Source organism: Pleurodeles waltl, chromosome 5 (genome assembly GCF_031143425.1).
Source record: "Pleurodeles waltl isolate 20211129_DDA chromosome 5, aPleWal1.hap1.20221129, whole genome shotgun sequence".
NCBI classification, from domain to species: domain Eukaryota; kingdom Metazoa; phylum Chordata; class Amphibia; order Caudata; family Salamandridae; genus Pleurodeles; species Pleurodeles waltl.
Window position 1 is genome coordinate 1,734,383,022 of NC_090444.1, and position 13,510 is coordinate 1,734,396,531.

The following is a 13,510-nucleotide window of genomic DNA, read 5'->3' on the forward strand; positions in this document are numbered from 1 at the left end:
GCCCTGACCAGGCGCTAAAAAACGGCGCAAAAGCGGCCGTATGTCATTTTTTTTGACCCGCCCACTCCCGGGCGTGAATTTTGCCCGGAGTGTAATTACGGCGCACTTGCCTCGGAGTCAATTTTTTAGACGGGAACGCCTACCTTGCATATCATTAACGCAAGTTAGGTGTCCACGCTAAAAAATGACGCAAACTCCATGGACTTTGGCGCTAGACGCGTCTAACGCCAAAGTATAAATATGGAGTTAGTTTTGCATCGGAATTGCGTCAAAAAAAACGACGCAATTCCGGCGCAAACAGAGTATAAATATGCCCCTTACATGGGTCACATGCCAAATGGCCTAAGTTTGAGTGTTCATTAAACTCGTTTTGTAAATGAGGCACTGCTATAGAAATTATTGGACAATTTATAATGATATCAGAAAAACAGAGTACAGTAAGCATGACTGATATAATAATAAAGCAAAAAAAGTTTAAGGAGTAGTTAAAAAAACTTACTTTATGATGTCAATATTGATGTGTCCATCGTGAAGGTGCCATAACCCTTGCATCAGGGTTCCCCACTGGAGACCAAGAGCTGCAATGAGCAGGTTGATTCCTACGCTGCTGAAGCCGTATCGTTTCAGGAATGTCATGAGAAAACCAAAGCCGATGAATATCATGACATGGACATCTTGAAACACTGTAAAGCAACAAGAAACATCCTGAAGCACTTGAACGAATACTTCGATTAGAATATGCTCACAAAGAGTTGGCATCAACTAAACATTGGACAGGGATACAACTTTAAAGCTGTAAGGGTTCTTAAAGATACATTTTCCTGTATCACCAATAAGAGTATTTGTAATTTCTAAATACTCCTGCACTTCTTCCGTGCCATCACTGAACAACGTTCTTCGATTTTTTGCTTACCGTCAGCCTGCATTATCTTAGGTTTCTTGATAATTTCTTATTGCATAAATAATATTTAATATTAGAAGTTTCTTGACACTCACTTTGTATTCTGAGAAAACATATTAAATGGCACAATTTCCCAAAATGACTGAGATGGTCACTTTCCAAGTTACAGTCTTAAGCTGAAAGTATTTTATGGTACTATGAAGGAGGTCCTTTATGTCTTACGTATATAGGGGCATTTTTATACTTTGTGCTGAATTAGCATAATTTTTTTTTACGCTAATTCAGCACAAACTTAACTCCATATTTATATCATGTCTAGCACCAAAATATTGGAGTTAAAGTAACTTGCCTGTGGAAAACTACCTTGCGTCAATGAGGTGTAAGGTCGGCGTTCCTGGGCAACAAACGACAATATGGGCTTAGTTCCATATTTATCCCCCGTGCTAAAATCAAGAACAGAGGGTTAGGAGCCTTAAAAATGGCGCTAAGCTTGCTTAGCGAATTATTTAAAGCCTGGGTCACAGCAGGCGTTAGGGGACCTGTGGGGCTTTTTCCATGGTCAGTGACCATGGAAAGAGCCCACAGGTGCCCTTCCCTAGCCCCAGGGACACCCCCACCCACACCAGAGGTACAGCAGAGGATGGGGTACCCAGGTAAGTGTAGGTAAGTAGAGGTAAGTATTATTTTTAGGATTGTGCGCGTAGTGCTCTAGAGCCCTGTTGTAATCTCTCTGTGGGCTTTTAACCACGCCCACTCCTGCTATTCATTCTTTGTCGTGCTTGTCTTAAATGCTTCATTTTAATTGGTGCATTTTGTGAAGTGTCACTCCTTTGAGTTCCCTCCCCTTGGATTATTAACTAAGTGAACATTCCTGAATATTTCTGTTGGCCATTGCACTACATTGCGCTTCCTCGAAAATCGCTACCATTGCGATTTTTAATGTGTATGTATCCCAATCTAACACGGTGGCCGCACGTCATACGTGATGACATCATTAACGTCATGACGTGCCGGCTCGTGTTTTTCACCATTGCTTGTATACTTTGGTTTTCAGAGTTGTCGCACTGAGTGTTGTTTCTAGAGTGGATAGTGGCCTAGACTAAGGCCCTGCGCACTGTGCAATCTGTGCAGACATTGCATCAGTTCCTCGGAACAGGCACACGGTTCCAGGACACAAAGGCCCATATTTATATATTTTTAGCGCCGCACTTGCGTCATTTTTTGACGCAGAAGCAGTACAAACTTGCAAAATATAATTGTATTTTGTAAGTTTACGCAGTTTTTGGATCAAAAAATGCTGCAAATGCGGCGCCAAAAAGTATAAATATGGCCCAAAGGCTGTTCTCTGCCTCGTCGTGCAGACAATGCCTGACGGACAGAGGTCTTATGCCCTTCCTGCCTCAAACTCGAGGACACGCCTCGCGCCTCTGCCGAGCTGGGATCGCTTTGATGCATTCTGCTGTGTCCACATAACGCACTTTTAGTCATAGAGACACACTGGAAGGGTTTGGGAAAAAAAGGAACCCGAGCAAGAGTGACACAGAGGATACTGCAAGTGAGGCCGAGTATTTCAGCATTACTGTAAATCGGAGTTTTCCTATTAACAACATTGCACTGTGCGGAAGTTCAAATGAGTGGTGTGAAAGAGCATTTGTTTAACATACACCTGAATGCACTGGAAGCAGTGCTTAATTTGTAAATAAGAACCTGCCAGTGCTCAAAGCCCTCCTCTTAAACAAATGCTGCAATTAAATGTGGGAGCGCGGAATACTGAGGCAGAGTATTACTGAAGCCACCTCGGGCCTCTTCAATCAGTTTACACTCACTCCCTGCCCCTCCAGCTCACTCTTGCAGCTGTCTTCTTTCTCCAAGTGTGACTCTTTTTAGTTTTTCTTCTCCTCCGTCTTTCCCATATGTGCCTTTTGCTCGCAGCAAGTGCTGGGGGCAGAAGAATAAGCGCCAGCCCTCAAAAATAAGTGCCTGTGCTCAGCACCAGAAACATCAAACACAAATTAAGTACTGACTGGAAGTATATAATATGTTGAGTATTATAATGTAACGCCTCTCGGTTCATTTTTTTCGAAATAAAAGAAAGACACAAGTGTAATAAAGCAGTTTCCCAACACCTGCGAATGGGGCACACAAGGACAGGTTTCTATCTGCAAAGCGAGCTCTCACTGTCTCTGCGTGCTTTAAATCGTCTATTTATGTCTCTGCTCTCTCTTGTGTGAATCCTTACATAAAGCATTCTGTTAACCTTCAAGCCTAAAGAGCACTGTATACATCGGCAAAAATACATAAAGTAAATTCAGGGAAGTCTAGCCAAGATTGTAAAGCAATGCCATTGAAGTGCTACCACCAACGTGGACTCCCACTACGCAGCCATGATGACACCCACACCCCTCCCTTTCCCCAGAGTTCACTTCTTATCCAGCAGGGCCGCAGTTATCAGCACACAGAGCTGTGTGCTGAAACCCAGTGTCGAAATAACAGTAGATACAGTTTGAACAAGAGACGTCCCAAAATTGGTCGAACAAATCTGAGGGTGTGTCCACACCTCATTAGCTTTGTATTCCTCATGTATGCTGGCTGTTGTGATCAACGTAGTCCATCAAATGGCATATCGTAAAAGTTTTGTAATGCTAATGTTCAGCGTGCTTCCGAGCATTCTAAATTTTGGAAAAGGACATTAAAGGGCATGTATGTCTTGTGCGCAAGATCGCACAGTGAGTTTAAGTGCGAGAAGCTAAGATTATAAGTAAATTTACCAGGTTCAACAGCTAGCCATTTCTATGCAAGTGAACAGTTCCTACATCACTTGCTACTGCTAGACCCCTATCCCTTTTAGGTCGAGCATAGCAGTGGGCAAAAGCTGCTTTTCCCGACGTGTAGTTATCTATTTGGCCTTTTAACCACCACCCACCTCACGCCCATCACGTTCACTCGTTCGTGGGCTTGCCCTTCAAAAATCCTTTGGCAAATGCTTTATGTTTGTCCCTCCTTGAGGTGGTTTGTTTACCGCCTTGGCCATTGCCTGTGTTCCATGGCTAATTGCACTTTTACCTATACGTTTGGCTGCGAGCGAACTTCTTTTGCATTTTTATGTATCCTTCACGCTCATGCTGATGGGAGCCATCGGCCCACTTTTGTGAAACTGTTTTACTTTTCATTTTCAATTTACGTGGCAAGAAAAGTCCAGTTAGGAGTTTACAACGCAAATAGCTCTAACTCGTTTGTTGCTTGTAAGTGCTAACTTTGCGTAGCTGTATGTGATTTGTGTCGGACTGGTTAGTTTTGATTGCCTGATGAAAGAATCAGGTATGACAGGGCTACAATGGTCAGGACCTCATCTATCTGGTGCTGTGGCTGGGCATTTGTTTACTTGACAGTACAGTATCCAGGAGGGGGATTATGAAGCATATCATGCAACAATCAGGTGATGCTTGTTCATACCTATTAGACTTTTCATCCTTGGCGTGGTCTCCCTTAACATTTTGCCTCTGTTTCCAAGGTTGTTGATGTGTGCTAGACTCTGTTTTTGCTGTTTTTGTTACTCTGGGCACTTTACCACTGCTAACCAGTGCTGAAGTGCAAGTGCTCCTTGTGAGAAAACAGGGCTGATTGCAGAGGCCCCATAACTTTTTGCCCCCATTCTCCTCTTTTTGCTGGTGTTTTCCTGACTTTGATGGTGCCCTGGGTACTGCTAACCAGTCCCAGGTCCTGTGCTCTGTGTAAAATGGATATGCAAATTAGGCTAATTATAATTGGCTAAGTTAACTTACCTATAAGTCCCTAGTATATGGTAGGGCATGTAGGTTTAGGGACCACAGCATAGGTGGTGCACACCTAGGTGCACTGCTGAGGTGCCAGTGTCATTTTAAAAGCAAGCCTGCCTTGCTGGCTGCTTTTAAATTAAAGTTATATGCAAATTCGACTTTGGAATTAAAGGTACTTCCAAAGTCTTAAACTACCTTATTTTTACATATAAGTCACCCCTAAGGTGTGCCCTATGTGCCCCTAGGGCTGGGTGCCATGTAACTATAAGCAGGGACTTTATAAAAATAGATTTATAAGCCCTGGTGAGGTAAAAACAGCCAAATTCGTTTTTCCCTCATTGAAGTAAATGGCCTTCATAGGCTAGAATGGGCAGACTTTATTTTAAATTTTAAAGTCTCCTTAAATGTTACATACCAAGAATTTTGTATCAAATTAATTGTTGTAATAAATCCCACAACTTCCAGTTGTTGGATTTAATATAACTTGTTCAGGTAAAAAGTTTAGACTTTACCTAAAAAGTTGCCAATTTCAGCTCTGCATTGTTTTTGCTGCTGTGCTCTGATTGGCCAGCCTGCAGCAGCTTCTGCCAGGCTGCCTTGATGAGGTGTGAAGTGGCCTAGCTTCACACAAAGGAATGTGCTTGGGGGAGAGAATCTCCCCTCAGCAGATGGTGAGGCAGGAAGGGGGAGGGCTGCCAAACTGGTCTTCAAAGGCAGAGAAGGACATTTGGAGCACCCAGCAACACCCCCACATCCTGCAACCCCAGACAATTAGGTGCCCCCTTGATTAGATTAGAAGAGGGCAGGAGAGGGGGGTGTTTATGATTTTTAGCCACACCAGTGGGTGGGCTCAGCCAGATGTAACCTCCAAAAATCAGATTCATCCATGTTGGATTTTTAGAGACTGTTGCCTTCTGGGATGGATTTTTGCCACACTTCCCAGGAAGTGGTCATCACAGGGGGACGACCCTGTCCCTGATTGGAGAACCAGGGCCCCCCTGCTTTTTACCCAGGAGCAAGGATAAAACTGGCAGACCTGCCCCCACACCTCAGATCCCCACCATATTTCAAGGAGAAGGAACTAAAGGAGAAGAAGGACTGCCCTGCTGGACCCCTGGCCTGCACCTGGAACCTGCACTCAGAAGGACTGCACCAGCTGCACACTTGGGCTTCACCACAAGAAGGACTTTGCCTGGCTTCAACTGGTTCAAGGAGGGACTCCCTGTTTGCTACAGGTGAAAAATTGCTATCCAGAGTCCCCTGCACCAACCCCTGAAAAAGTGACCAGCTGACCACTGTCCAGTGGCCAAAAAGGAGTTTGCGCCAGGTGCATTCTGGGAGTTGAAGTCCGCACCCCCCAAGGACCATCACAGAACTTCTGGACCCTTGGGGTGAGCTGTGGACCCCAAAAGACCCTTAAAAGAACATCTGGGTGAAGCCCCAGAAGTTTGGAGAAGATTTGAAATTTTTTGTTAAAAAGCTCCAGAGAGGGACCGACCCGCCGCGGAAATTCTAGCCGGCTTGCCTCAACCGCGACCCGGCCTGACTTCGTGGTTCGTCCCGGTAAAGAAAAACATCTGAAAAAGAGACTAAGTCCGAAGGTAAAAAGTTGACCGGGACCTCCCAGCCATCGTATCCGAGAAGGGCTCCACGGACGTCGGATCAAGATCCAGGTTTACCCCGGTCGAAGGATTTTCATCTCGAAAAAACGACTAAGTCCGAAGGTAAAAGTCTCCACCGAGGAAACCCACATCGCGTATCCGGACAAGGGCTCCAGGAGGTCGGATTCAACTGGCAGGTTCGTCCCGGGGAAGAAAAACTTCAAAATAAAGACTAAGTCAGAAGGTAACTTTTTAACCGAGGCCTCCCGCGACCTGTAGCCGAGCAGGGCTCCATCGCGGTCGGCCTGAAAGTTTGACTTCGCCCCGGTCGAGGTGCAACCAGATGACCCGTTTGGCGCTTTTTGTTTCTAAGCGCTAGAAAAGTAATAATTCTTTAAAAATTCATATCTCCGGTTCCCCTGAACCGATTTTAATCATTTTTGTGTCATTTTAAAGATAAAAATATAAACTATTTTTATAAATTGGTTTTGGATTTTTAAACTGTTTCCTGTGTTTTATTTGACTACTGTTTTGTGATATTTGAATGCTTAACACTTTGTCTCCTAAGTTAAGCCTTGACGCTCGTTGCCAAGCTACCAAGGGTTGAGCTGGGATTAATTTACTGAGACCTAACTGTACCTAGGCGGAGGTTAGTGGCTTGTTGCTAGGTGTAGGTACCTACCTGCCCTTACCAATAACCCATTTTCCAACACTCCTTTACAAAATGTGTATGTAATTGGCTTATCCATGATTGGCATATTTGATTTATTAGTAAGTCTCCAGAACAGTGCACTAGAGGTGCCCAGGGTCTGTAAATCAAATGCTACTAGTGAGCCTTCAGCACCCACATACGTAGCTCTGTAATTATGTCTCAGCCTGCCACTGCAGTGTCTGTGTGTGCAGATTTAACTGTAAATTCGACTTGGCAAGTGCACCCATTTGCCAGGCCTAAACCTTCCCTTTTCTTACATGTAAGGCACCCCTACGGTAGGCCCTAGGTAGCCCCAAGGGCAGGGTGCAGTGTATGGTTAAGGTAGGACATATAGTAATGTGTTTTATATGTCCTGACAGTGAAATACTGTTAAATTCGTTTTTTCACTGCTTGTCCCTCTCATAGGTTAACATGGGGGCTACCTTTAAATCTGATTAAAGTGTAGATTCCTTTTGGGAGCAGCTGGACATGTGGAGTTTGGGGTCTTTGAGCTCACAATTTAAAAATACATCTTTTAGTAAGTTGATTTTATTAAGATTGTGTGTTTGAAAATGCCACTTTTAGAAAGTGAGCATTTTCTTACTTATACAATTTCTGTGACTCTGCCTGTTTGTGGATTCCCTGTCTGGGTCAGTTTGACAGTTAGGCTGGTTGCACCTCACACTAGACAGTGACACAAAGGAAGCTGGGGTGTAGCCTGCATTTCTTGATGAGCCATCTGTACTAGGAGGGAGGGGAGGAGTTGTCACTCACATCTGAAAGGGCTGTGCCTGCCCTCACACAATGCAGTCTCTACCCCCGGGGTGAGTGTCTGGGGCCTGGCCTGGGCAAGGCAGAGTTTCACATTCAAGAGAGACTTTGCTTTGAAGTAGGCCTACTTCAAAGGAGAAACTGGGTATAAGAAGGGCACCCAAAATCACAGACTTTAGAACACTTCTGGAAACCAAGAGGAACCTCTGCCTGGAGAAGAGCTGAAGAGCTGAGGAAGAAGAGCTGCCCTGCCTGTGACTGCTTTATGGAGCTATCCTGCAGTTGCTGCTTCTGCCAGAGTAAGAGGGCAAAGACTGGACTTTTGTGCCTTCCATCTTGTGAAGATCTCCAAGGGCTTGATCTGGCAGCACCTGGAGTCTCTGGAGAGACTCCTACTCTGCCAAGTGGTGCCCATCCAGTTCATGGGACCCTGAAAGGAGAAGCTGGCAGCCTAAGAGGAAGAAATCCACGCACAGAACACCCTGCGGGGAAAAGATCGACGCAACTCCGATCTGCGGCTGAAGAATCGACGCGCCGCCGGCTTCGCAGCTGAAAATCAACACTCACCTGCAACACAACCGAAGAATAGACGCACAGAGCTGGAGAAATGACGCGCAGCATCGCTGACGAAGGCTGGTGAGATTGCAACCCGCGCTGCATGGTTTTCGGATCATCGTGCGGCTGGATTTCCGACGCAAGTACCGCTGGCCATGTAAAAAAAACGCAAGGCCTACCCGGACCCAAGAGTGCTGACCGGATTGACGCATCGCACTCCTTTGGAGAGAAGAAACGATGCGCCCGACCGGACGAAAGGAGAAACAACGCAAGGTCTTGCTCGTGAGTGAAATTGACGCATCGCAAGCCCTTTTTGATGCACCCAAGGTACATTTTCACACTAACAGTGTTAGTTTGTGTTTAAAACTACATGAAGACTCTTTTTGCTTTTTAATTGATAACTTGACTTGTGTATTGTGCATTTTTGTCATTTTGGTCTTGTTTTGTTACAAATATTTTCTATGTTTCTAAATCTGTGATGTGTCATTTTGTAGTGTTTTGATTAAGTTACTGTGTGTGTTGGTACAAATACTTCACACCTAGCACTCTGAAGTTAAGCCTACTGCTCGTGCCAAGCTACCAAGGGGGTAAGCAGAGATTAGCTGAGGGGGATTCTCTTTTACCCTGACTAGAGTGAGGGTCCTTGCTTTGACAGGGGGGTAACCTGACTGCCAACCAAAGACCCCATTTCTAACAAAACCTGTGTATTATATGCAAAATACAGGCAAGATGTAGATTGCATTCATGATGGAGGGGTGGAGAAAGAGGGGGTGTAGCTTGATTCAGGGACATCTTAAGGATTTTGGGGGCCCTCAGCTAAACGTATTTTGGTGGCCCCTCTTGAGATTGGGAAAAGCTTTGAATTCATGATCCAGTTTCAGCTCTTTAAGGCCCTCTTTGGCCAGGTCACTAACAGTGCACAGGCACACTCGTCCAAATTCTAAATTTGTTTACATCTAATAATCAGGGATATTGACGTGTTTTCAATATTTTAACACAGTAGTAGCTCCCTGATATTACCGAAAATAACCTCTGTGACACCCTCTCATTTCTCATATGTGAGGTCCTGTTTTGATAAAAGTCTGTTCTAGGCTCTCACACATCACCCACATTAAAAATAAAAGCCAAGAAAACAGTATTTAAAACAATCTGTTTAAAAGTTATTCAAGGTCAGCAGGGCAGGACTCTGTAGAATAGAGCTGGCTGTACTGGGGTGCCCATTGAAAGGATGAGTCGCTGGGCAAGAGCCCATTTTGCCCATGCCTTAAAACGTCTCTGGTTTGATTCATGGACCAGGTGGGTCGCTGGTCTTAAACTGAAATGCATGGTGATCGGTATTGGATAGGTCATTCCACGGGTTGGGGCTACTACTAATAAAATGTGGTCACCCCCTTGTTTTTGGGTGTCCAGGTGACACTATTTTGCTGAGTCTTAGGGCATGCTCTAATGTATTGTACCTGCCAGGCAAAGCCAGCACAGAATGTAAAAACTTCAGAGGGTGGCAAATCTGATTCTGGATACTGTGGAGAGGATTTATATGTCTTTCAATGGCTCTCTGGTCTGCCCTAGTATCTTGTAAACAATGTAATATGATTTCTAATCCTCAGTCAACTCGCATCACCCTCTGACTAATACCTCCATTCCTCAGCTTTTCACCATACGCCTCATTAACTCTCCATCTCTCTCCCTGCTGACCAGACACCTCAGTCTCTCTACCCACAATGCAGTACTGCTGTGCCCATGGAAATATTAGCATTTTGAAGAAGATTGCTCCAGCCACAGGCCTACCTCGTCCCCTCCATTCTTTCTCTTTTCAATGTTTCCATTAGACCTTTTCTTCTGCATTACCTGCCACTTCCCCCATCACTTCGGGGTTACATTAAGCAAATATAAAGTGGCATTCAAAAGTTTCTGCCATTTTCTTTTCATGTGGTTATGCCCTCTAGGGGATCATTATTTAGTTGCATGACCATGTTTCTTAAAAAATTGGTATTCTATTGGAATTAGCATGGCAGATTTAAATTAGGATGCTAAATTGCAACATTCTCATTTTTGGGTGCAGACAGAGTAAGAAGGTAAATGGAAGTGCTTTAGTTATATGCAGGGCCACTGGAGTTATGTGGTAGGAAAACACCAAATTATGATGCAGGGCTGATCTCTTTATATGGCAAGAAAAGTCCAGTTATGAATTTACAACGCTAGTAGCTCGCAAATGCGAGACACTTTGCATTGCAAATGCTTGTTTTATTTTCTGTAGTGCCATAGGAGGGCCTAACCTGGGCCCCACTACATGGCTCTGGGCCCAATGGCCATGCCCAGGGAATATATGTTACCCTTTGACGCAAATCCCCCTGTTCCCCCCACGCCTCCCCCACCCGGCTAGCATCCTTTTTCATGATGCTAGCCGGGCCTTACCACCAGCTACCATCATACCATAAATATGACGCCCAGCCGGCGTCTTGGGATGGTGCTACCTGGCGGTATACTTTTTTACACTAAACTGCGTTTCCACAGTTTAGCATCAAAAAGTATAAATCAGGGCCATAACTTAAAGTCATGAAAGAGAAACGTGCTACTTTAGTCTTCACATATTTGATACTTTATTGCATCATTTTTGGAGTCTTCAATGTTGTTTACTGTCCTGCTTCTTACAACCCTTGTGTCACATTTGTTAATTTGCAATATATGTTTCAACACATTATTGCACAAGTTATCTGCTCAGCTGGTTTAATGGAGTACTTTGAAGTGACTTTAAAACACAACAGTAAAATGAGAAAAATAGTACTCAGCAGAGCAGTATGCATAAGTTGCACAAATTTAGCTTCCATGCTTTCTAAAACATAAACATTTGCACTGGCATTGTCCTCACTCGTACAAAACTAGTTTTCTATGCTGTGGTTCATATAGTTATTTATCAGCATTTTTAGATTAATAATCATTTATTTGTGGAGACTCAAAGAAAGCACTTATTAAAACTTATGTCAATGGTGTTTAGAAATTTAAGCAGAGGATAAGAAAGAAGAAAAGGCCACCCTTTGAATATTATGCATCATGTTGATATGCATGTTGACATGTTATCTAGGTAAGAGATGTCATACTTTTCTAGAGTCTTAGAAAAAGGCGGTGGTGTTATAGTCAATTGTAAGAACTATAAGACGTGTAATAATTTTACCACTGGTAAGCATTTTATGAGTGAGGGGCAAGGTCTTAATGGTAAAGTGGTGGTTAGTCAATGTGCTTTGTTGATGAACTGCCCCAAGGATGTAGTGTGTGTGAGTAACTGAATACACTTATATAATTTCAAGTTTATTTATTTATAAGTGCACAGTTGGTTAAAACCAATACATTAATAGTGAAACAAAGAAGAATAAAATACAGCATTCTCAATTGATTCCATTAACAAGGCCTTAAATACAAATACAATACTAAAGTGCTCATAAAGGGAAAGTTTGCTGTGCATTTATGCAATAAAGGTGAGCACAAAAAAGGAGAGTTCATTGTACTTTTATGTTAAGTCGGCATGTTCCATTCTCAGAAAATCTACTCACTACAGTAAAAACTTTAAAATCAAAGTAAAAATGAAGAGGTCACAATACATGACTAGATTCTCCATGTAGCTGTACAAGCTTGTCTATGTAGCTTGCTGATAAGAAGTTCAAGGATTACCATCGTGGTTGAGTCAGTTTAATTGTTCATATATCTTCTCCGGTCATGGCGATGAGGGCTGTGGGCAGGAAACGGCAGCGCCTTGAGACCCTCAAGGGTGATTTGCCACACTTTATAAATCCTGATTGATTGACTGTTTGATTGAAGGCACCATTGTGCACAACAACAACAGATTGCAAATGCACCTTACAACCAAAAGGATGCATACATACAAAGTTTCTGTGGCCTTGAAGATGAATCACACTCCTTCAATTTATTTGCTGCTTAAATTAAAATTTCTGAAAAACAGCATTCCTGAATTGTGACCGTCAAATTAAAACATGCAATAACTGCATGTCTGCAGTTGGTTCCATAATGCCCACAACAAAACCCTTCTTTCCCACATACACGTATATAGGGCTTTCTACAGTTCGACCTGTCTCTTAGCAGTAAAGCACATGGGTTGGTTAAAGTAAAGTGTGGAACACCAAGGATACATTTGGTACAGTTATGTTAATGCGAAAGAGTGGTACCTTGTGAGCCAGCCTGCTTGAGACCTATCGGATATGATTCTGGTGGTCTTGGAAGCCTGAACAGGGAGTGGTTGTAAAAGTGTAGGACATGTATTTCTCATTTTGAAGTTGTAGCTGTGGTTATTAATGAGGATATTGTTAATATAGTTGAGCTTTCTGAGGAGAAGGTTCTAGATGTAAAAACCCATTTTGTGGTTGTAAAGCCTTTGATCTCCACAACCACGGGCACTGAGATCAGAAAAGCGAGTGTTGTACTACACTGGGGGCCTTATTTGCAAAGAATCAGCATAGAGCAGTGCCACAAGTCATTTTGCTGTTCTGCCCTACATCAATTCCAAGGGTCGGGAAAGCACCGTTATTTACAAGATACAGTGCATTCCTGTGCCTTCAGCCAGCGCCAACACAAAAATTGCAGCCGAGCACCAAAGTAGGCTGTTTTAGCAAATGATGCCTGTTCTTTCAATAATTCGAACGTTACATTTGAATGTTTGCCTACCCTAACACCAGAAGCATTCTGAAACATCTCTGTGAATATTGCCCCTGGATTATGAGAAGCAGTGAAAGTCTGTGCTGCTGTGATTCACCAAGAATTGACAGGGCACATAAAAAATTCCCAGCACGGTGCAGTGAGTCAGACAGGGTTTAAAGATGATCACAGGGTGTAACCAAGTAAAGGGGGGACGAGTTCACAGAAGGCCATAACCCCACTAACTGTGACAAGCACAGCTGTATCTTAAACTTAACCTGAACTTTGTCAGAAACTCAGGTCAGTTTTACTTGAAAAACACACATCTCTTCCTGTCAGTGTTCCTGTTTTCTAAAGGGTTGCATTTCCTGCTCTGTTCCAGCTGTTAATCTCATGATCCCATTTAGCTACAAAGAAGAATATGTTTCAGGCTAACTTGCAACTAGGAAGAAAAACATGAAAACTGGTATCAGTGATTATTAAATATACTTAACTGCCCATCTCTCCTGGTAATGTATATAGAGCTAGCGAGTCAGGTCTCTTTATAATGTGTGCATTGCTAGGGCGTTTG

At 43.5% G+C, this 13,510-nt stretch overlaps 1 protein-coding gene across 1 annotated transcript in view; it reads right to left on the reverse strand.

Annotated features, from left to right (window-relative positions):
- The window catches only part of RHAG (Rh associated glycoprotein), a 140,462-nt gene that overhangs the window by 71,377 nt on the left and 55,575 nt on the right, over window positions 1-13,510 (reverse strand). Inside the window, exon 2 of the mRNA XM_069236124.1 lies at window positions 500-683. Coding sequence (XP_069092225.1) covers window positions 500-683 — 184 coding nt within the window. The remainder of the gene's footprint in view (window positions 1-499; window positions 684-13,510) is intronic.